The 24090-nt window shown below is 46.5% G+C and overlaps 1 protein-coding gene across 5 annotated transcripts; it reads left to right on the top strand.

The window, feature by feature from the left end:
- The first annotated feature begins 2117 nt into the window (after nucleotides 1-2117).
- Nucleotides 2118-22073, top strand: ZSCAN20 (zinc finger and SCAN domain containing 20). 5 transcript variants are annotated; one of them, XM_041768090.1, is made up of 8 exons: nucleotides 2118-2208; nucleotides 8205-8731; nucleotides 13860-14046; nucleotides 14501-14577; nucleotides 14856-14940; nucleotides 16349-17035; nucleotides 18685-19113; nucleotides 19896-22073. In XM_041768090.1, exons 2-8 carry the CDS (start codon nucleotides 8315-8317, stop codon nucleotides 21143-21145), a joined length of 3132 nt encoding a protein of 1043 aa, XP_041624024.1. In that variant the 5' UTR covers nucleotides 2118-2208; nucleotides 8205-8314; the 3' UTR covers nucleotides 21146-22073. The 5 variants fall into 5 exon arrangements, with proteins under 5 accessions (XP_041624024.1, XP_041624026.1, XP_041624023.1 ...); XM_041768092.1 differs by having other exon boundaries at nucleotides 2136-2196; XM_041768089.1 differs by having other exon boundaries at nucleotides 2161-2212.
- Nucleotides 22074-24090: the final 2017 nt, after the last annotated feature.

The raw sequence follows: 24090 nt of genomic DNA, 5'->3' as shown, positions 1-24090 counted from the left end.
TGGGAGCTGGTCCAGGCTCTGTTGATTATTTCTATATAACATTGGGCAGGGCACTTGGCCTCTTAGGGCCTTAATTTTCCTCTTCCCTAAAATGCCAGGCTTTAATCAGAAAAAAAGCAAAGGGAAACCATCAAACAATATCAGGCTGGATTTAGGGTGTGGGGCGCCCTCTTGTGTCCTAATGGTTTTTATCTCACCACAGTCTTCCGGCAGATATCCTGAAGCTGCCATCCTTCGCCTGGCAAATCTTCCTTTCCAGCTTCAGACCCTGACACTCTTTCAAATGTCTGGCACACTGTCTCTCTCTCTACTCAACCCCCACTCTACTCCAACCGTGACCTTTTCCCTATGCACTATGGGGCCCAGAAGAAGCCTTTGGAATCACGGCCAGCAGTTTAAATTCCAGCTTGACGCTTACCATGTGATCTTAAGCAGGTCACTTCATCTGTGTAAGTCCCCATTTCCTCCTTGGAAGTTGGAGGTAATAATGCCAGCCTCATGGGGCTGTTGTAGGACTTCAATAGCAAGGAGTGGTATACAGGTCACTATTATGATCACTGAGCACAATCACTTGAGTTGTCAACAACGAATAAATTGGAACATGTTTCACTTTGAACGTGAGGAGGAACTGGGCCTTTAAAACTAAAATATAGGGATCCCTGGGTGGCTCAGCGGTTTAGCGCCTGCCTTCAGCCCAGGGCGTGATCCTGGAGTTCCAGGATGGAGTCCCATGTCAGGCTTCCTGCATGGAGCCTGCTTCTCCCTCTGCCTATGTCTCTGCCTCTCTCTCTCTCTCTCTCCCCCTATCTCTCTCTCATGAATAAATAAAATCTAAAAAAAAAAAAAAAAACAAACAAACCCTAAAATATAGAATTCCCCAAATTTCTAACAAGAGCCAACATATATTGATCACTTGCCATATGCTGAGTACTATTACTTTCCCTAAAGTCTCATACCTACTAGTAAAAATAATAATAGCGAATGATTATTAACCTCCTGCCAGGCATGGGCCAAGTCCTTTACAAACTTTCCTAGGCATTCCTCACACAAATGCTATTAGATAGATGCCATTATGAAAATTCCCATTTTACAGATAAGGAAACTGAAGCACAAAGAGGTTAAGTGATTTGCCAGAGGTTTAACAACTAGTGAGAGGCAAACCCTACATCCTGCATTTGAAAGACATTTCAGACACAGGCAGCTTGATTCCAGAGATCATGCTTTACCCGAGTTACCTCATTTCATCTCCACAACATCCTGTGATGTGAGTTCTATTACATCACCTGCATTTTACAGACGCAAAAACCTAACACAAAAGAGATGCGGTAATATATTTGAGGCCACACAGCTAGAGGAGTAGTTGGGCTGGGATCTGGATCCATGCCTGACTGCAAACCCCACATGTTCAACCCCATATGAGATTGCTCATACCCCGAAGTATTCATAATGGTACAAAGCAACTGCATTTATATTGAAATTATTCTGATTATTATTATTATTCAAATAATGATGAACATTTTTCCAACACCCACGAAATGCCAAGCTCTGTACTAACTGATTTACATAATAATGGCTAACAGTTGCTGTGTATTATTAGGACGGCGGCCCTGATTTAATCGTTTTAGGTGTATTTTCTCATTGAAGCCTCACAAAACCCCGGGGAACGGATGCTGTTATTATCCTCACTTGACAGGTGAAGAATGCGAGGTTCACCATCGATCCAAAATCACGTAGCTTAACAGTGAGCTGGAAATCGAACCTACAATTGCCCAACTCTCTCCTCTCCAGCAGTCCCCCTCTCTTTATTTCTCCCTAATTCTGCTGTGACGTCTCCCCGGCCCACCTCTCCCGCCTCTTTCCTGAAGCCGGCCCCGCCCCCTTCAGCCTGAGTGCCCGCCCACTGGGCGGTGCCATAATCTCGGAGCCTGTGGAAAGGACCGGGGTCGCGATAGGCTCCGCCCCCAAGAATAGATCCTGTTCCGACTTGTTCCGGTGCCCAAGACCGGGAGAAGATGACACACCTATTGGCTGACGGCATCTGACTGGCAGCAAACGGAGGGAGCCGCCCACTGGTTCTCGCGCAGTTCCTTCTGGGAGTTGTAGTCTCAGACGCTCTCGTCCCGGGGTGGCACGGTTCGGACTGCGCGTCCCAGCATTCCCTGCGCGAACCCCGGAGCACTTCCGCCCTGTCGTGAAGTGGGTGTCTCGGTGGGTGAGTCTGGGTGGCGGGGCGGGGGCAGCTGAGACTCTAGGCTCTGGGCTGGAGGCTTAGGAGGTGGTGGTGTCCCAGGGGGCCAGGGAAGGTGAGAGGGGAGAACGAAGCTTTTCTGCGGGGGCGGGGGTGAGGGGCGGCCAGGGGATGAAGCGTCCGGAGATGGGAAGGGTCATAGAGGGGTCGGGGATGAGCGGGGAGATAGAAGGCCCTGAGAGTGAGGAGGGTCGTGGAGAGGTCAGTAGGTGAGGAGACTGCGAGAGGTCCTGGAGGTGGGAGAGTCCTGGGAGGCTCTGGAGACCACAGAGGGAAGGCTAGAGGGTTCTCGGTGTCTGGCAAGAAGTGAAGAGAAAAGGGCCTGAGCTGGAAGCCCGACCTTAAAAATAGTGTTCCAGCCGCTACCTGCTCGCCTTGAGGAACACAGCTGATTTGATCCCCCTTACACTTCCTCTAGTGGTTGTGACCTCTGGAACCAAGTAGGTGGGACTGGCTTGTGGCCCCACACAGCACCCCTCTTCTTCTGCCTGATGGAGGGGAATGGCACCAACATCCACTTTAGCCAGACCCTCTGATTCCTCTTGCCCTCTCCTGCATCCAGGATCTTCAGGTTGTTCTGTTTCCTTAATGTGTCCTGAATCTGCCCCTTTCTGGTCAGGGTTTTTGCTGAAGTCTCCCACCTTTTCGCTTCCCCAGCTCGGACAGACACATCGTCATCTATTTAACCACACAGATCTTACTGTTCCCTCTGCTTAAAAACCATCTTGGCTCCCATCACCTGTAGAATGAAGTCCAAACACCTTAGCCTGATAGTCAGGACCCTTCATAAACTCCCTCTGCAGCCTAAGGCTGTTTGGTTTTCCACTGTTCTGTATGCTGTTCTCTTAGCTTGAGTACACTTTCTTGCCCCATGGCCAGCCAAGCAAACGATTTTCCCAAGCATCAACTCAAATGTTACTTTGTTCAGTTCCCTTAAGCAGATTAGGCCATGTCCCAACCCCAGTTCCCACAGACCTCTTTTACTGCATTTACCACCTTTGACCATAAATATCTGTGACTTTTGGAGGTGGGGCAGTCTCTTCCGCTAGACTGTAAGCGTCTCTGGGACAAGGACAGTTTCTGAGTCCCTTCCACTTCCTCATTGCCCAGCCCTGGGTAGTAAATACTTGATGTAAATCAAGTAAATCGGTCAATACTTGATGCATGTGTGAATGATGACAGTCCAGGGTAAACTTTGCTTTTTCAGTCTTGAAGACTATTATTTCCAGTGGATTTCTAGGGGCATGAGATGTCAGGGCTATCCTTGTTGGGTGCTGATTTATTACCTATGAGAGTTTAATCCAGGGGAGGCAAATACATAGGATGTGTGCTGCCACTTCTCCTCCCTGTGTCTGGTGGTCATAACTAATTAGTGACAACACATACTGACATGGGGTTCCAAGTCCTTAGTGCAGTTGACTGAAGTTGATGCTTTACGTGAAGCCCATTTGCTCTCTGTGGTTTAAGCCCTTAAATGGGAGGTCAGGTTACTTTAAGCAGTAGCCTGGACCATCAGCCCAGTAAGCTTAACAGCCTTTGGGGACTCCTGGTTTCTTCTTTGGAGGTCACAGACCAGTTTTGGCCTTTCCCATGGGATTGGGGCAGAGCTCTTACCACCCCACTGTTAAGTGGGTGGGCTCCTTATGTTCACATCCATGCTGAAAACCCTAGGAGCCAGCATGCCCCTCAGCTGCCCTGTATTTGTAAAGGGATCCTGACCCCAGTCAACACCAATCCCTCATTGCTTAGGAGATTTGTATTTGTACCCTTTCTGCTCTTCCTAGATACTGGAAGAGACCTTTGAGATCAATTAGCTGAAAGATGGTCAAGTGATGACAGCCCATGCTGAAAGAAGCCTATCATTATCCTCTATTTAGTCCTGGTGTTTGAAACAATTTCGAGTTGGTTGCCAATATTTAAAAATCCAGAATTAGCTTCTCTTGGAAAAAATAGAAGGCCTGGGAACTGGGCCAGTGTTCTCTCTAGTGCTCTATAGTTAGCCACAGCCCCCAGTCCACTCATGTACCCATTTACATTGCCTGGCCCCTATAGCCATTTAAATGTGTAGCCACTGATTCTAGGCTTCCTTCTCCTTTGCTCTGCTCCCATCATATTTGTTGGGGAATCTGGGGCAAGCATTGAGTAGGGTCAAGCTGTAAGGTGCAGAGGCCACGTGACTTGTCATCCAGGGTCCAACAGCTGATAATGGCAGGAGTGGAACTGGAACCCTGGTTTGCTCCCTCCTGCCTTAATGTTCTTTCCACTCTTGTACCATCTTCTCAGGGAGTTTGAATGATTGGCAGGAAGCTGCATAGTGTGATTAAGAAAAATGACTAGATAGAACAAATCTTGACTGAGTCTCAACTCTGCTGCTTGCTAGTTCTGTGAACTTAAGCAAGTCTGCTTCATAGAAGTTCAATTCCCTGTATGTAAATTGAGGATATGGACTCATACTTTACAGGATAATTCTATTCTAAAGTCAGCACAGAAGGTGGAAATCACATTTAGCCAAAAAATCACAGTCCTCTTGAAAATCCTTTGGCAAGGATCCACTTAGAAACCAACACATTGTCTTTCAATAAGCTAACCAGCACAGCTGGGTTTTCTTGTTTGAATGTCAGATGAAAGAGTTGGCCTGTGTTTAGGGACCCTGATGGATGAAAGATACACACACTGGAAAGGAAGGCTTGAGAAACTTAGATCAACCTGGAGACCAGGAAAGTCATGCTTGTTCTGGAATAGACACATAGTGAAAGGAACTGACTGCGCCATTTAAATTATGTCTTTCTTACGCTTTCTGGTGTTTCATGCAGTTTAATATGTGTAAGTTACAGATCAGTGTAGTGCACCTCCATGCTAATGACAGTGGGGTGGTCAGAGATCTTCCCCTAATGCCTGCCTGGAGGATACAATGAAATTATGAATGTAGGACACTTAGTGTCAGGCCTAGCACCTCATGGGCACTCAGTAGGTGGGTACTCTTTGAGATTGCTGATCCTGGTGTGGCCTGGATACTCCTGGGTGTCTAGGACTGAGCTATTTTTTCTGTCAGCTCTATGTAGAGTCACCTTGCTATCTGCCGACTGTATTGACCTCTGTCTGTGAATAGGCAGCTTTTCATATCTAAGAGAGTAACAGAAAAAGCTTTCAGATTTGTATTTGAAACTAATCTTTGGGACTTTCAAGTCTTCCCAGAAGAAAATACCTATTACCTGAGACTCTGGGCTTTGGGCCTTGCAGAACTACTAGTTGCCTGTTTTGTTGTAGTGTTGTTCTTTCTCTGCAGGAGCACTTCTTTGCTTGCTTATTGACTGTCTTTCTCATGAGAGTGTAACTTTCGTGAAGGTCCTAGGTACTGTTGGCTCACCAGCTACCAGTACAGGGCAGGTACATGGTAGGAGTCTGTAAATGACTGGTGGTGAATTAGTCCTTGTGTGAGAGAGTGACACAAACATTTTTTGGACTAGTGCATGATTCAGGCTGTGGCTAAAGAAGAAAATTCATGAAGAGTGAGTTCTTTAGTTTAATATAAATGATGGACCTCCCATAGAGCATTAGGCTTTTGATATACCAGACCTGCCATTTTAATAAAAAGCAACAAAAAACAAAAAGTAAGAGGCAGTGGCCCTGGTATTTATCAGGCACTGTGGATACAGAAATGAGTAACAGAGTCCTGGCCCTGATAATCCAATTCAATGGGGCTGTCAGAGGTAGGAACAGATAATTACAGTAGTGTAGGATAACACCTATGTTGGAGGTATGTGCCAACTGCTTTGGGAATTTAGGAGGGAGGAGGCAATTCTGGGAGAGCAGGGATGGGGGCAGGGCACAACAAGGGCATGTTAAGGAACTCTTGACAGGTGGGGTGACATTGACATGGTAGCCGAAGGACAGACAGGAAGTTGCCAGGTGCTTACAAGTTGTGTACCTAGCTTCCTTGTGTATGTGGCGGTCTTCAGGCAGGATAAGGCTTTATTTTACATCACCCTGGCCTTGTTTCTGGACAGTCCAGATGGCCTAAAATCTGAATACCACGCCCCTCCATTCTCATTTGAGCTCTGTCATTCCTGCTTGGAGGCAGCTGATAGCTGCCTTTGAGTGGGGTTTTTTATGTCATCCAAATGTGCTGGGAATGACACAAAGAGCTCGTTTTTCCAGATAAGCCAGCATAAGTGTTGTCAGAGTCTTCATTGTGTAAAAGAAGCAACCCCCGATGTCCATTCAACAAGCATTTACTGAGAGCCTCCTGTGCGTGGTGCGCCGTGTTTATTGGGGCGGAGGAGGGAAGGGGTAAGCTATATTCCTTGTCCTTAGGCTGTAATCTCTCTGGGGCTGCACATACAGACAACGCTGTAATACAACAAAGAATGTGGCATGTGTGACATAGATGGAAGTGGAGAAAAGCATTCCTTCTGGCATGAGCAAGAAGGTCATTTAAAAAAAAGCTAGTGTGTGCAGAAGGGGATTAATTATAACCCTTGTTGTATGACACATCACCATCGTGAGCTGACCATTGTCTCACTGTTTATTAAGTGCTTCCTGCGTGTGCTGAGCATGGTGCTAGTAAGCTCATGATCTAGTGGGTAAGATAACTCCACTAGAGCATAATCAGGGTGATGACAGAGAAAATGTAGGTGGCGTGGAAGCTTGTGCCATAGGAAGGACTGAATCTCGTTTCAGGGCACAGGAAGGGTCTCTTGGAAAAAGTACAGTTGAAGCTGAGACTTAGCTGGGTGAAGAAAGGGAGGACCCTTCCTAAAGGAGACTGCCTGCTGCCTGTGGGAGGGTTCAGAGGGCAGCAAACTATGCAGCTGGAACTTCCTGACCAGCGGAAGTGGGCAAAGAGATAAGATGGGCCCGTGGGCAAGATTCACACTTGATCCTGAGGGTCGTAGGAGGTCACTCGAAGGTGTTTAGCAAGAAGTGACCTGGTCAGGCTTGGAGCTAGTCTGGTTGTGGTGTGAAGAACCCTGGTTGGGGTGAGGGGAAAGCAGCCAAGGACATGAGTTAGGAGGCTGATCCAGTGATAAGCATGGCTACTCCCTGACTCAAGGTGATGGCATTGAGGTGTAGATGCCTAGAAGTCCAGGAGGGCACAGCTTGCTTATGAATTGGAAGTTGGGGATGTTGGAGAGAGATGATAACCAGGTTTCTGGCGTGGGTAACTTGATAGAAGGTGGTGCCTGGGTGGCTCAATCAGTTAAGTGTCTGTCTTCAGCTCAGGCCATGATCCTAGGGTCCTGGAATCCAGCCTGCATCAGACTCCCTGCTGAGTTTCTCTCTCTCCCTCTGCTCCTCCCCTCAGCTTATGCACTTACTCTCTCTCACTTTCTTTGTCTCAAAATCTGAGGGAAAAAAAGGGTGGTGGTGGCTTGGCTGGGTGGAAAGCTCCAGCCGAAGGACAAGTTTGCAGGAGAAAATAACAAATTAAGTTTGTGGCCCACTGAGTTTGAGGCGCCTCATAGACAAAGTGGAAATATCCTGTAGATGGTTGGATTTGGGGTCTGGAGGTCTGGAGGCAGGTCCTGGTGGAAGTTTTGAGAGTCATCAGTTTCGAGATGGTAAAAAATGCCAAATGGATGGGTTGGCCAAGAGGGAGTGAAGGGATTTTTGTAAGGAGAGCACTGTTAGAAGAAAGCTGAAGGTCTGGGGGGAAAAGGCCTGATAGAGCGAGGGGGTAACATTTGGAACCCACTTGGAGGAAAGGTCAGACTTGGGCATGTGTAGAGGAAGGAAGGCATGTTGGATCGTGAAGGCCTTGATGCCAGAAGGTAGCGTTCAGGCACATCCCAGAGGATTTCGTACTGTGCTGCCCTCCAAGGGGTGCTGGTTTGGGTGCCAGGTTGTGGTTTGTCTTCCCACTTTTACCTATTCCTCTCTTCACACCCCCACCCCATGAGAAGGCAGTGGAAGATACGGGGGTCCTCTTACACTGTTCCTTGTCTCTCTGCCTCAGAGCCTTGGGGAGCATTGCCTCTCCTAGGAACCCCTTGAAGGACACGTCTTAGATGCAGGACAACATTGAACAAGGACAGCCCAGCTGAAGCGAGGTGTCCAGGACCGACTATGGCTGTAGCCCTGGAACCCAAGGCCCAGGCCTCTCCTCGACCAGAACCTGAAGAACTCCTGATTGTGAAACGGGAGGGGGACTCGTGGAGATCAGAATCCAAACTCCGAGAGGAGGACCATCACCCTGTCCCTGGCCCCGAGGCCTCCCGCCAGCGCTTCAGGCAGTTCCAGTACAGGGATGCAGCTGGACCCCACGAGGCCTTCAGCCAGCTCTGGGCACTCTGCTGTCACTGGCTGCGGCCAGAGATCCGCCTCAAAGAGCAGATCCTGGAGCTGCTGGTCCTGGAGCAGTTCCTGACTATCTTGCCCAGGGAGATCCAGGCCTGGGTGCAAGCGCGCCACCCTGAGAGTGGTGAGGAGGCAGTGGCCCTGGTGGAAGATTGGCACCGAGAGGTCCGGGCTGCAGGACAGAGGGTGAGGCAAACAATCTGTTCTCCAAGGAGCAGGTCAGACAAGGTGGTGGGGCTGTGAATAGGTTAATAATTGCCCAAAACCACAGTGGTAATAATAATTATTGTTATTGACCAACTGACATTTATTGAGCACTGCTGTGTACCACTGTTCTCAGTGCTTTTTTTAACTCATCTAGTCCTGTCAAAGTTTAATGAGATAAGTACTGTTAACCCTGATTTTACCAATGAGGAAACTGAGGCAAAGGGAAGATAGGTGGTTGGCTCGAGGTCACACAGCCCCAGACAACAGAGCCAGGATGTGTGTCTGGGCAGCCTGACACAGAAACCCATGTTCAGAACCACCCAGACGGCCTCCTGGGACCGTATTCATAGTGTGGGTAATTTGTATTATGTTTCACATGTGATGAAATCTTTGGGTGCTTATAGCAGAAATTTGGGTGGACAGATGTAGCATTACCATCCTCATTATTTAGCTTAAACTAAGGCCCTAGAAGTCAGGTGGCTTGCAAAGCTCTGCCAGCAGGAAACCAGAGCTTAAACCTAGATCCTCAGGTTCCAAGTTTACTGTCATTTCTATGACATGACAGATGCCTCATCTGCAAACCGTGGGAACTAAAATATCTCTGAGGCATGAGACTCAAAGGAGATAGTAACTGACATGAGCGCTCACTGTGTGTCAGACACTCTTCTCGGCTCTATTTGTATTGCTCATCTAATCAACACAGCAGCCCAATAAGGTAGGTGCTGTCGTGCCACCATTTTGCAGATGTGGAAACAGACTCAGAGATGTAAGTAACTTGTCTAGATTTGGATAACTCAGTGGTAGAGCCGAGGTAAAGGAAGTGAAAGCACTGTGGATTTAACATGCAGTTTCAATAGTTTGCAAGAGACCGAAGGCCCATGGTATCATTTCTGATTTTTCTGTGGCACACTCTTTTTGAATCCTGTTTTTGGAGCTGGCATGTGTAGAACAAAGTCCTTGAGCTGGCTGCAGCCTGAGCCAGCCACCCAGAACCTTCATCTCAGCATAAGCCAGTTGCTTCCCCTTCCATAGTCAGTAGTTTTTGTGATGTTCTAGTTAATCACACTTTGTTGGGGGAAGCTATAGGTTTGAGAACATCCCTTGCAAATGGCTGGGGTTTTCTGTATGTCATAAGGGGTAAAGCTCTGGACAGGTGTGAGATTAGGGGAAGGAAGGTTTATGGTCTGTGGCTTGGCTTTTTTTATTCTTTTACAAACTGAAGACACAGAAAGCTACTATTTGAAGTTATAGAACAAAGTGTGAGAGAGTGTACCTTATTTTAATATACCACACTGCCTTCCCAGATTATTTCTTTTAAAGAAACCAGCTATTCATCTTAAGTGGCAGTGAAAAAAACGAATGGAAAAAAAAAAAAAAAAAGAAAAAAACGAATGGAAGTCTTAGGACTTCAGAGCTGAAAGATAACTTGAGATGAGAATCAATCGATTTAAATCAAGGTCTTCATAACTCTTTATGTGTAAAATGAGAGGGTTGGGCTAGGCCAAAAGTTCTCAAATTATATCCCTGTGAACTGAGCAGAGGTTGAACTGCTAAAATTGGGGGGGAAAAAAGTAAGGTAATTGAATGTTCTCTATGATGTATTACTTTCCTATAAGTATTGTTTTTATATTTTAACTTTCTCCCTCCTCCTTAGTGCTCCCAAATGTCAAAACAAATGGGTAGGGGGCAGCCCCGGTGGCGCAGCAGTTTAGCACCACCTGCAGCCCAGGGCATGATCCTGGAGACCCTGGATCGAGTCCCACATCGGGCTCTCTGCATGGAGCCTGCTTCTCCCTCTGCCTGTGTCTCTGCTTCTCTCTCTCTCTCTCTGTCTCTATGAATAAATAAATAAAATCTTTAAAAACAAAAAAACAAAAAACACACACACACACACAAAACAAATGGGTAGGTAGTAGAGGAGCTTCCCTGCCCTCACATATGTTATAGCTTGTGATCTTCCATTGCAGGGGACCTGACTCAGTTATAGTTTTTGGCAAGTGAAATTTTTCCAGGTCTTAATAGCTAACTAGGGTCCTTAAGAGAGAACCACTTGGAAAAGGTGGCACTTTTGGGCTTAATAATCCTCCAAGATATTTTCCTTAAAGAGACCTTTCAGCTCTGCTATTGGGTGGGTTTTGGTTTGTTGATTCTCTTATCATCTCTTCCAGAACCCCTCTTCCCATCAGGTGCATAGGCATTAAAAAAAAACAACAATACGGGCAGCCCGGGTGCCTCATCGGTTTAGCGCCGCCTTCAGCCCAGGGCGTGATCCTGGAGACCTAGGATTGAATTCCACGTCGGGCTCCCTGCATGGAGTCTGCTTCTCCTTCTGCCTGTGTCTCTGCCTCTCTGTGTGTGTGTGTATGTGTGTCTCTCATGAATAAATACATAAAATCTTAAAAAAAAAAAAAAAAGATTAAAACAACAACGACACTATTTTTTAGAGCAGTTTTAAGTTTACAGCCAAACTAAGCAGAAAAGGGGCACCTGGGTGGCTCAGTTGGTTAAGCATCTGCCTTTAGCTTAGGTCTTGATCCCAGGGGTGTGCCCTACCTCTCCTCCTGCCCTGCCTCCACATTTGTACTTTCCCTGTCTGTCTCAAATAAGTAAGTAAAATCTTTAAAAAAACAAACCAAAAATACCAAACTGAGCAGAAAGTACGGAGATTTCTTATATGCCTCCTGCCTCCCAACCCCATGAACATCATTCCCCACCAGTGCGGTGCACCTGTCATCATTGGACACATCATTATCATCCAAAATCCAGAGTTTATATAGGATCTCACTCTTGGTGTTGTGCATTCTGTGGATTTTGACAAATGTGTAACGACATGCATCCACCATTACCGTATCATACAAGGTAGTTTCACTGCCCTAAAATTCCTCTGTGCTCTGCATACTTACCCTTCCTATCTCCAAACCCCTAGCAACTACTGATCTTTTTACTGTCTTCATAGTTTGGCCTTTCCCAATGTGTCACATAGTTGGAATCATACAGGATGTATGATTGGCTTCAGATTGGCTTCTTTCACTTAGTAGTATTCATTAAAGTTCCTTCATGCATAGGCATTTTTGATGGATGCCTTTATTTATCCCTACCCCAGCCAGTTGTCTATTTTTTCCCCCTTTTTGTCACTTGAATCCCTCCTCTGTGTCTACAATTGTCATCTATGGCATCAGTGTCTTTACTTAGGCATGGCAGTAGTTGGAGGCACTTGGGCTGGAAGTGAGGATTGTTATGGAGTCTAATCACATAGTTACTCTGTAGATTGTAAGATTATAGCTATAACAAAGAGAAGTTCATTTGTTTTTTCCTTAAACAACCATGGGAAAAGGTTGTAAGCAGATGTTTTCTCCCGGGTAAACCACACAGGACATTGCGGATGGCCTCTTTTGGAATGGCTTTTTATGCTCATGGCCCACTCCATATATCTTAAGGATAAACATCCCTGTCTTTGAGAGAGGACTGGAGTTTTTAGATCAGCCAAAAGATTTTTGGAGTTATATATTTCACAAACTCATTAAGTCGATGAAGGTGAGGATATTACTATTGTGAATAAAAAAATAAGGTTCAGAGCAATGTATATAATTGCTATGTTTTGTACAAAAATAGGGAAGTCTGTATTCATAGATGCTTGTATATAAAGAAACAAAAGGGTGCAGAACAGTGGTTTCCTGTGGGGAAGAATGGGGTAAAGGAAGACACTGGGCAGATGGGATGGGCACAGGGGAAGGGATAGGGTATTTTCACTAACTGAACCCTTATAGTTTCTATTTTTGAACCACCTGAGTATTGAAAATACTTATTGAAAACATTGAAACATATTTCTTTTTTTTTTTTTTTATTTATGATAGTCACAGAGAGAGAGAGAGAGAGAGAGGCAGAGACACAGGCGGAGGGAGAAGCAGGCTCCATGCACCAGTAGCCCGACGTGGGATTCGATCCCGGGTCTCCAGGATCGCGCCCTGGGCCAAAGGCAGGCGCCAAACCGCTGCGCCACCCAGGGATCCCTTGAAACATATTTCTTAAAGTCTCTACAAGGCAATGAGATTATTACGTCGTTAGGGTTTTAGAGCCAGGAGATAATATCTCTGCCTCCATCTCTGAATTTGGAACCAACTAACAGATAAGAAATGAGCTTTATGATTGATAATGCTGAATTTGGTACTGTCCTCTCTTACTTGATTATTCTCCTGTGTTTTATATATTTGCTCTTTGTCTCTGAATGCTTTTCTGCCTGAACTTCTGCATTGAAATCGAATTGCCACTTCTGTTTTCCTTTTGAGTTACAGTGCCTTGTCTCTGCTTCTCCTTCTGTTTTGAGAGTAGATGGACCTCTCTAAAACAGCTCACACTTTCATTCCATTTTAAAATTCCATCTGTAATTGTTTGCCTATCCTTTCTCTTATATTTATTTTTGAATTTTCTTTGCCTTGCAGCAGGAATATTTAGAGCAATTATATTTAGAATTATTGTTATATCTGTTTTTATCTTCTGACATATACCCAGTCAACTTTTATCTTTTTTTGATAACTTAAAAATGAAACCACCTATTTTTGATATTTAGAGATTATGTTTCAATCATAAAATCATGTTTTATGATTCAAAAATGTTTGAAACAGTAGTGACCTCACTGAGACACTTGCATAGCCTCCCTGTGTCAAACAAAACAGTAGTCATTTGGTGGTATCAGTGCTGGTCTGTTTACTAATGTCAGTCTCATGGTTTTGTTGTTACACTTTGAGGCATCTTTGAATCTTTTTTTTTTTTTTTAAACTTTTTATCTTTTTTTTTTTTTTTTAATTTTATTTATTTATGATAGGCACACAGTGAGAGAGAGAGAAGCAGAGACATAGGCAGAGGGAGAAGCAGGCTCCATGCACTGGGAGCCCGACATGGGATTCGATCCCGGGTCTCCAGGATCGCGCCCCGGGCCAAAGGCAGGCGCCAAACCGCTGCGCCACCCAGGGATCCCGCATCTTTGAATCTTAAAAAGAGCTTGTTAACCCTTGGACCACAGCTGTACTCAAAAGAACACTCCCTGCCCTAGCAAAATTGGTCCTATTGAACTGACAATTGGGAATTTTGACTGTGTGTGTGTGTGTAGGAACTGGGCTTGTGTGCAGAAGAGACCAGGTCCTTAAAGGCAATGCAGGAATCTCAGCCTTGCCAGCTGCAGCCAGCAAATCACTGGGCTGAGGCCCAGTGCCAGAAGCAGTGGGTGAAGAATTCATGCCCTGACCTTCCAAAACATCTAGACACCAAGATGGTGCCACAGCCCTTGAAAGAGAGTGGTGAGTATCAAGAATCAGAGAACATGAGGGAAGAGAGGAGAGGGTTAGAGGGGATAAGGAAGGAAGCACAGGGAGGAGGGATGTGAAGAATTCAGGCAAGGGGTAGAAATAGTGTCTGATGGACATGCTGAGAAGGAAGGCGAGTGAGTAAGCATTGTGCAAGAAGATGAAGCTCCTAGCGATGTTGGTAACCCCACTGAGCTTAGTGCCGCAGCATGTTCAGATCAGGTTGGGGGCCAGGTGGTGATCATAGGAGTTTGAGTTGGCATCTTATACACAGCGCATCTCTCAGCTTCAGAGCCACACTCCAGAAGGAAAGTAAAAGGGGAAATCTGCCGTGGCTATCAGGACAGTCTCCACTTGAGGCAAGCATGGCACTTGGAAAGCTGGACTTGGGAGGGCGTGGTTTTTTGGGAACCAGAGCTTGGGTTTTAGAGACTTTTCTTCTCCTCAGCTGTTCTCACTCCCCGAGTCCCTACTCTCCCAAAGATGGGGAGTGTTGGAGATTGGGAGGTGACAGCGGAGTCCCAGGTAAGCTGCGGTTTGTCCATTCTTTCCTGTCCTGATTTCTGGGCTCTTACCCCCATGCCCCTCTCTCCTCTCTCTGTAACCTTCCCTCAGCAGAAGGGCTTATGTCACAGGGCATCAGCCTCTGGCCCTGGTTCCCAATCTACTGGGCCTTTTCCGTCATGTTGCTTCTTATGACACTGGCCTCACACATGGTATCCCTGTGTCCGTTACCTTTCCTGGGGCCTGGCAGAGTTCCCAGGCTGTTTTCAGTTGTAGTCCTTGTCTTGTACATCTCACAGGAAGCCCTGGGACCTGGCAAACATGCTGAGAAGGAATTCTGCAAGGATCCCCCAGGAGATGGGTGTGGGAACGGCATGCCCCTAGGTAAGGAAACAGTGCCCTCTCAGGAATATTGTCTGGTTTCTGTTATACTCAGTTCCCAAAGAATTGTTTTGTCACTCCCTTAAGACTCGTGGCTCTGGAAGTCTAGAACTTGAGACACAAGAAGACAAGAAGATGACATGCTCTTTATGGCCAGCACTGGTGGCAGAAATGGAGTGTAGGATGTGGGGTCTGCCTGGATATAGGCTGGTGGCTTCTGAAAGCCTGCCCTCTTGGGACTCGCTTCCTCAAGACATTCATCATGGCTGTCCTAGGCTATCTCAGAAATCCAGTCCTTTCAGCATCAAACAGGGTCCATCTCTCAGGGACAGACTCCAGTGAGCTGAGCCCCTGAGACTGATGTACTAAACACAGTAGAAGTAAACGTCACAGGGCTCAAAGCACTTGAAGCTCACATCGCCCACACTAACTCCTGTCTCTATAGTTGCATCTCCACAGGAGCCAAACAAAAATGAACTATTTCCCTGTGGAGCCTGGGGTTAGTGTGAGGGATTAGACATGAGGGGAATAAAGTGGCAGACAGTGATAGGTGTGCCTCCTAAGGGGAGGTAAGAGGAGACATGAGAAGTCTTGTTGGCACCTTTCTTGACAGTAGAACTCTTTTTATTTATTTATTTTTTTTTACCTCAACCATTATATCTGGGGGAGATAGTGTTCACAGGAGCAAACTTTGGTAGGCCTAAAGTTTTTTAGTTCTCAGTTCTTTCTGATCTGGTTTTCTTCAAATTTTTATTTTAATTAAAGGCTTCCTGTTTTGTGAGGGCTGGGAGCTGTTGGGAGAGCAGTCCTTTACACAGAGCTGCTAAGTGTTTTAAAAAATAAGGAAATGTATTTTCTCACATTTTTGGAAGTCGAGAGGAGGACATGCTCCAGCCACAGTATAAAGTGGCTCAGCGAGGTCACAGCAGACTTAGGTTCTTTTTCTCTGCTCTGCCATCCTCACTGTCAGCTTCCCACCAGCACTGTCATGTGTCATAATCAAAAGATAGATGACAGTTGGGCTCGCAAGTTTCCTAGCAAAACACTTGTGTGTGGGTGTGCACATGCACACACACGTGTGCGCGCACGTGCACACACACACACACATACACACACACACAGTGAATGAGTGAGAGAGGGAAATCTTTTCTCCAGCCATTAAATTCGTCCTGATTGGGCCAGTTCAGGCCACATTCCCATCAGTAACAGTTACTCTTTGTGTGATATATTTCATAAGTGCAACAAAGGAAGCAAGTGAACAAAGAAAACAGGTCAGTTAAGGTGGGGAATCAGCATAGGAATTTCTCATTGACCTCACACAGGGAAATCATCTGTGTCAGGGCATTTTGGACAAATGCTGTGCTCAGTGTATCATTTCTACTTAATCATTCCTCTTCTTTCTTTTGTTTAGGAGTTCCAGTTTCAAAACCAAGTATCAACTGCCAGCCAGAGCAAGGACCAGAATTTTGGCATCCAAACTTTATAAACTCTGGAAAAAGGAACACTGTAGATTACAACCTGGGTAATGAGCAAATGAGACCAGCTCAGGCATCGGCCTGGAGAGACTCCAAGGCCTGGGAGGAACAATGTCAGTGGGACACAGAAGACATGAAGGTGTCAGGTGTGCACTGGGGCTACGAGGAGACCAAGACTTTTCTAGCAATTCTGAGTGAGTCTCCTTTCTCTGAAAAGCTCCGGACTTGTCATCAGAACCGCCAGGTGTACCGGGCCATTGCAGAGCGGCTGAGGGCCCGGGGCTTCCTACGGACACTGGAGCAGTGTCGCTACAGGGTCAAAAATCTCCTACGGAATTACCGGAAAGCCAAGAGCAGCCACCCACCAGGAACGTGCCCCTTCTACGAGGAGCTGGAGGCCCTGGTGAGGGCTCGGACGGCCAACAGAGCCACAGAGGGCCCAGGAGAGGCCATGGCACTCCCCAGGCTGGGGGATAGCGATGCAGAGATGGATGAGCAGGAGGAAGGGGTCTGGGAGCCTGAAGAAGTAGCAGAAGACTGTAATGGTGATGAGCTGGCCACTGACGAGTCCGTCCAGGAGCCCAGGATTCCAGAGGGCCCAACTCTCTTCCAGAGTCGTATCGGTAAGAACGAGGGGGTATCATGGATCCAGATTCTAGCTCTCCAGCCCATGAGACTTCTGCTTGCTGCGTTCAGGACATAGACTGGATTGCCAGTCTAGATTTTTTTTTTAAGATTTATTTATTGACTCATGAGAGACACAGAGAGAGGCAGAGACATAGGCAGAGGGAGATGCAGGCTCTTAGCAGGGAGCCCGATGTGGGACTGGATTCCGGATCCTGGGATCACGACGTGAGCTGAAGGCAGCTGCCCAGCCACTGAGCCACCCACATGTCCTGCAAGTCTAGATTGATGCCACTGGAGTAAGGTGTTCAGTTCCTTAGGTTATCCTCAACCTTTCTTTTCCTCTATGATTAGTTTCCTAGAGTGAATTTTCTTAGTTATAGAAGCAAACTTTCAAAGCCTTAAATAACTTTAGAGAGCTAATTCAGTATCAGTTGACCCTTGAACAATGCAAGAGTTAACGTACTGATCCTCTGCTCAGTCAAAAATACATGTATAGTTCTTTGACTCCCTCCAAGTTTAACTATTAATGGCGTACTGTGGGCCACACGCCTTACCAGTACTATAAATAACTTACATGTATTTTATATTTTATATATGTATTATATACTGTATTCTTACAATAAAGTAAACTAGGAAAAATGTCACTGAAATCATAAGGAAGAGAAAATATATTTACAGTACTATATATTTAAAAAAATAAATCTGTATATTAGTGGATCTGCAGTTCGAACCTGTGTTGTTCAAATTTCACCTATATTTGCCAAAGTGTGTCACTAGAAGTATGGGGATGGTTATAGTGTTACATGAGTGAACTTTTAATTTTACTGTGGATGAGCATATCAACCTGTAATTTCACAGACAGTAAATTTAGGTAAAGAAAGATACTGAGTGAAATATTTAACATATAACAGAAATCATGATGGTGTATGTTTGAACACATGACGTTTGGAGAAACATCAGTCATTGTATAAGTGGAAACACTGAAGCCCAAGAGATGTCTTATCTAAATATAAGACATGTCTTATCTAAATATAGACAGTGAGGTAGGGGCAGAGTCAAAGTCAGAGCCCAGAGCTTCTGCCTCCAGTTTTGTGTGGTTTTCCTCTCCACAATCCTACCTCCCTGGGCTGCATCATTTACCTGCAGAGGACCTGAGAACAGACTGCCTCCTTTCATTCCTCCACAAAAGAGGAAAGCGCTTCCTCAGTTGGATGCTATTGTAAAGTTATTTGAAGTCCACTTATGTTTAGAGATTCTCAATTCCCCCATTTGTTAAGAGGAAAGTTCATAAAATAAATAGAGGATATGTATGGAATAGATAAAGAGAAAGTCTCTTGGATCCAACTACAGGTCTTTCCCCACATTAGTCAATGGAAACCAGAGGAGTAGGGTCACCTAGTATAACGTGGCCACCTGAGTCCTCTTCAGCTAAGACTCAAGAGCTAGTGGAGACTCTTAGAAGGGGGCGGGAGGCTCTGGCGCACTCCTGAGAGGCAAGGGAATAGTCTTTGCTGGGGCCCCAGGTGCCTGGAAGATTTTGAGGTGCCTGTGTTCTAGGCATTTGGTGGGTTGGGGGACCCTGATCCCTGATGACTTAGGCAAGTCTCATTATACCTCACAGTTCTGAACTCTTCACTCCTGACAGCAGGTGTGCACTGGGGCTACGAGGAGACCAAGGCCTTCCTGACCATTCTCAGTGAATCCCCGTTCTCTGAAAAGCTTCGCACCTGTCACCAAAACAGCCAGGTGTACCGTGCCATTGCAGAGCGGCTGTGCGCACAGGGCTTCCTGCGGACGCTGGAGCAGTGTCGCTACAGATTCAAAAACCTCCTTCGAAGCTACCGGAAAGCCAAGAGCAGCCACCCACCAGGGACGTGCCCCTTCTATGAGGAGCTGGACTCACTGATGAGGGCACGGACTGCGGTCAGAGCCATGGGAACCCTCAGGGAGGCAGCAGGTCTTCCAAGGCCTGGGCAGAGCAGTACTGAGGCTGATGACCAGCAGGCTTGGGATGAGATGGCAGATGAAGATGCCATCAAATCTCCAGCCCCATGTCCTCAAACCCCAGACACTGGTAAGCCCAGAGTAATTCGATGCCCACAAAATCCAGGAGCATGCAGAGAGAGCAAGGGGCCAACTCATTATTGTTTGTCTCTGAGCTGCAAGAGAGAATGGACATGAATAGGAAAAGCATTGGTGATTTGCTCAGATGATTCAGTCTCTAGCTTTGTGTAATCCCCCAAATGAGATAAGCAGCCAAGTCTCAGTTTTACTGGGTTTTATCTGGGAAATTGTAGAGTTTATTCAATTTCACACAGCACAGGCTATTTGGAATATGCCAGAAGAAGGAGGTTTTTATTATTGAGTAGGGCAATAGGGAAATTGACCAAAGAGACTGACTAGCTGGCCACATGGCCTCGGCCTCATGACTCTGTTGGTGAGGTCACCATGTTCCAGGCTCTGTTCTCTGCTTTGCAGCTCAGAAATTTACATATGTACCAAAACTTGATCAATTTCATGTTAGTCACATTATAAGATATGAATAGAAAATATATAATACAGGGATCCCTGGGTGGCGCAGTGGTTTGGCGCCTGCCTTTGGCCCAGGGCGCGATCCTGGAGACCCGGGATCGAATCCCACGTCGGGCTCCCGGTGCATGGAGCCTGCTTCTCCCTCTGCCTGTGTCTCTGCCTCTCTCTATCTCTCTGTGACTATCATAAATAAATAAAAATTAAAAAAAGAAAAAAAAAAAGAAAATATATGATACAAATTCACATTAGTTAAATTCACAAGACACAAGATCTGTAAAATAGATGTTAACTAATGAATGAAGAAAAACTGCATTTCTATTTCAGGGTTTGAGATGAGGCATAAGGGTGAAGACCAGATTTCAGAGCAGGACATCTTTGAGGATTTGCCTGGAGCCTTATCAAAATGTACTAGAGAGGATGTTTGCCACCCTTCTGACTGGGGGCAAGACAGTGATGGTGAAGGTGAAGGGCAGTGGGGAAACTGCCCCCAGGAGCAGTGGGAAGAATGTTCTTCTGAAGAGGACTTAGAAAAACTTATCGACCATCAGGGCCTGTACTTGGCAGAGAAACCCTACAAGTGTGATACATGTGTGAAAAGCTTCAGTAGGAGCTCCCACTTCATCGCCCACCAGCGGATTCACACAGGTGAGAAGCCCTACAAATGCCTCGAATGTGGAAAAAGCTTTAGTGACCGCTCTAATCTTAATACCCATCAGAGAATCCACACTGGAGAGAAGCCCTACAAATGCCTTGAATGCGGGAAAAGCTTTAGTGATCACTCCAATCTTGTCACCCACCAGAGAATCCACACAGGGGAAAAACCCTACAAATGTGGGGAATGTTGGAAAAGTTTCAACCAGAGCTCAAACTTGCTGAAACATCAGAGAGTCCACTTGGGAGGCAATCTTGACCATTGTAGTGAGCCTGGGGCAAACTTTGGTCCAAGCCCATCCTTTAGTGCTCACTGGAGGAACTCTACAGAAGAGACATCTCTTGAACAACCTCATAGTGCCAGTAGGAACTTGAATTCTGGCCCACACAGTACCAACTCAGGGGAAAAGCTTTATCAGTGTTCTGAATGTGGAAGGACCTTTTCTAAGAGCTCTGCCCTCATTAGTCACCAAAGAATCCATACGGGAGAGAAACCATACGAATGTGCTGAATGTGGGAAAAGCTTCAGTAAGAGCTCCACACTGGCTAACCACCAACGAACCCACACGGGGGAGAAACCGTACAAGTGTGTGGACTGTGGGAAGTGCTTCAGTGAGCGCTCTAAGCTCATCACACACCAGAGAGTGCACACAGGAGAGAAGCCCTACAAATGCCTTGAGTGTGGAAAGTTCTTTCGTGATCGTTCCAACCTCATTACTCACCAGAGGATTCATACGGGAGAGAAGCCTTATAAGTGCAGAGAATGTGGGAAATGTTTTAACCAGAGCTCTAGTCTTATTATTCACCAGAGAATCCACACTGGGGAGAAACCCTACAAGTGCATGGAGTGTGGGAGAGACTTCAACAATAGTTCCCACTTCAGCGCCCACCGGAGAACGCATGCAGGGGGGAAGGCAGCGTAGGAGACACCCTTCCCCCAGCAAAAGAGATAAATGTATATTTAAATCTCCTGAGATCATAAGATGTGTGCTAGAAACTTACCTAATGTTTAGGCTTGGTATATACCCAGGGAAGTTAGCTTGGTATAATCCAGATTAATTGGAAGTGAATTACAAATGCTAAGGAGCCAGATTTGAAGGCACTTTTCTTTTTTTCTTTTTTTTTAATTTAATTTTTTTATTTTTAATTTAAATTCAGTTTAGTTAACATATACCATATTATTTGCTTCAGGGGTGGAATTCAGTGATTCATCAGTTGTAAATAACACCTAGTGCTCATTACATCACATGCCCTCCTTAATGCCCATCACCCAGTTACCCCATCCCCCCCACCCCTCCAGAAACCCTCAGTTTGTTTCCTATGGTTAAGGGTCCCTTATAGTTATGGTTTGAAGGCACTTTTCTTAAATGTAATTTGTTTTTCTCCTATAAAAATCCCAGTCCTTGGGCTCTCTTTACATTTGCTGCCATGTGAGGACTTTATCTGTTTGAGCCAGACTGATAACATAGGTGGTTTAGGGGTAAATCAGTGGTCCTGAGCAGTGATTCCAGACCTCACAGGGCCTTTACACTGTCCATAGGTATACATGGTCTGTTGGCACATATCAGCAAATTATCATACATGGTGGGTTTCAGGTGGGGTGTATCCATACTGAAGAATTTTGAGACTGGTTAGAGAGGGCATAATTGGGAATCAGTGGCCGGAAGCAGACCACCATGACCTTAGCAAAGAGGAGGAACATCAGTGATGTCATTACTAAATAATTATTAGGGCAGCCCCGGTGGCTCAGCGGTTTAGCACCGCCTTCAGCCCAGGGCATGATCCTGGAGACCCGGGATCAAGTCCCACGTCGGGCTCCCTGCATGGAGCCTGCTTCTCCCTCTGCCTGTGTCTCTGCCTCTCTCTCTCTCTCTCTCTCTCTCTCTGTGTGTTTTCATGAGTAAATAAATAAAATCTTTTAAAAAAAAACCTAATAAATAATTATTAATAATAGCAAAAATAGCCATTATTTATTGAGCATTTGCTCTTTGGCAGGCTCTGTGCTAAGCACTTTGTAAACATCCTCTGATTCCCCATGGCAGCCAGAAGGTCCTAATCTATCCATTTCCCAGAGGAGAAAACTGAGGCTAAGTGACATGTTTGGGTGGCATGTCTGCAGGTGGCAGAGGCAGAGGCAGGCTTTAACGAGATCTGTCTCTGGAGCCTGAGGTGTTCCTAACTGTTGTACTGAATCCCCTTCCACAGTAGAGCAGGTAACTCAGGTGCAAGGATCTCAAAGCACTTTGTGGGCCATGTCTCCTACTAAAATTCCCTTATGAATTCTCCTTTTAGCAAATACAGAAACTGAGAATCCCTAAAGAGGAAAAGGTCTGGGTTGGGCAGAACTGCCAATGCTTAGAGCAAGGCTGAGCTAGTATTAAAGTACTTGGTGTGGACTTCCTTCTCTGCAACAGTATGTGTGAGAGATATAGTGGGGGGCAGGGGGTTTGAGACTGGGGAGGACATGCAGCCACGACATACCTCTTCCCATGGGATACCACTTCTACACAGGAAATGGGGTTTAAGAATGTCCCCTTTCAAAAAAAAAAAAAAACAAAACAAACAAACAAACAAAAAAAAAGAATGTCCCCTTTCCCAAGGAGTCAGTCCTTGAGTTAGATGTGTCTGAATGGGGTATTAGGCCTCACGGGAACCCAGGCCTGCATTTTTGCATCCCCCACCCCTTTCCCCTTGGTGGAAGCCTTATTCCTGATGGCCATGCCACAGCTGAGCAGGGGGGAGGCAGGGGGGAGTCGGTGTGTGCCTGCTGAGAGGACTTTGAACGCTGTCCTGCGTCCCAGATGTGTGGCACAATTTTATCCCGAACCTGCTCATCCCTGGCTTGTCACAGGCAGAGATGTCAGAATTTCAAGGAAAAATCCTCTGGTCGATATTTTTAAACCCTCCTAAGGAGAAACTCTGAAGACCAAGGTACCGCAAATTAGCAAGCCATCCTGTGTGAGCCAGTCCAATTTGGCCTGTGTAGGAGGGTCAACATTTAGGAAGCATTTAGGAACCTTCACCGTGGAAACCAGCTGAGCCTTCTTCCCCTTTAGGTGTCCCCGGCACCCCTGCTCTTGGAGGTGTGCTAGTGTCTCACGCTCCCAGTGAATGATATCCATTACCCCCTTGATCCTTTGTCCCAACTTGTAACGGCAGGTTCAGCCTGAGAGCACAGGCGGCATTGGCCAGGAGGGAAGACAGGGCCCAGGTGGACCCTCCTCTGCATACTCGACCCTTCCTTTGGAGGAAGTTCTCATTCAGGTGGCTTCTGTGTTTGGGTCCTGCCCCATTGCTTTGCTGGGGCACCCAGACCTCCTCCAGCAGGGCTTTGCTGCTCCAATAAACAGATGTTTGGGTCTGCACATCCTGAGCTTTGTTAACGTGTGGCTGCCCTTGGGAAGCAGATTCTGCAGCCTGGGCCTCAGCCTGTGTGCCCACAGGTCAGACTCTGGTGATGGGAAACCGAGGCAGCGAATGCGACACTGGAAGGGTGCTGCACGTGAGCTGCACCCCTTACTTGACTTCTGTAGCCTCTCCCAAGAAGGGCATCCGCTCCTCGAAGGTAACTTGAAGACACCGAGGGGACTCTCCATGTACTTCTCAGGAGGCAGTAGACCAGAGAGTGAGGGCAGGGACCAGGGGCTGAGGCTGCCATTAGGTACCCACTTTCTTGTAGGCCTTGGCACCGGCAGTGATTTCCCAGTCATGGCAGCCTCAGCCTCACTGTACCCCATAGCCTCCTTCGAGAAGTGTATAACATAGCTTGGGTTCTGACTGACCTCTGAGGGCCCTGAGTCCCTGCCTCATCCTGCTCTGGGGCCCCCAGTGAGGGATAGCTCTCTGCCTCCAAGCTGCAAATAGGAGC

Source organism: Vulpes lagopus, chromosome 8 (genome assembly GCF_018345385.1).
Source record: "Vulpes lagopus strain Blue_001 chromosome 8, ASM1834538v1, whole genome shotgun sequence".
NCBI lineage: Eukaryota > Metazoa > Chordata > Mammalia > Carnivora > Canidae > Vulpes > Vulpes lagopus.
The sequence above is the reverse complement of the archived record's forward strand: the minus strand, read 5'-3'. Positions and strand labels throughout refer to the sequence as shown.

Coding starts and splice junctions, on each gene's coding strand:
- ZSCAN20 (XM_041768090.1), top strand. CDS start 8,315: ATGGCTGTAGCCCTGGAACCCAAGGCCCAGGCCTCTCCTCGACCAGAA. Junction 14,578..14,855: donor AGGTGACAGCGGAGTCCCAG/GTAAGCTGCGGT, acceptor TACATCTCACAG/GAAGCCCTGGGACCTGGCAA. Junction 17,036..18,684: donor TCTCTTCCAGAGTCGTATCG/GTAAGAACGAGG, acceptor CACTCCTGACAG/CAGGTGTGCACTGGGGCTAC.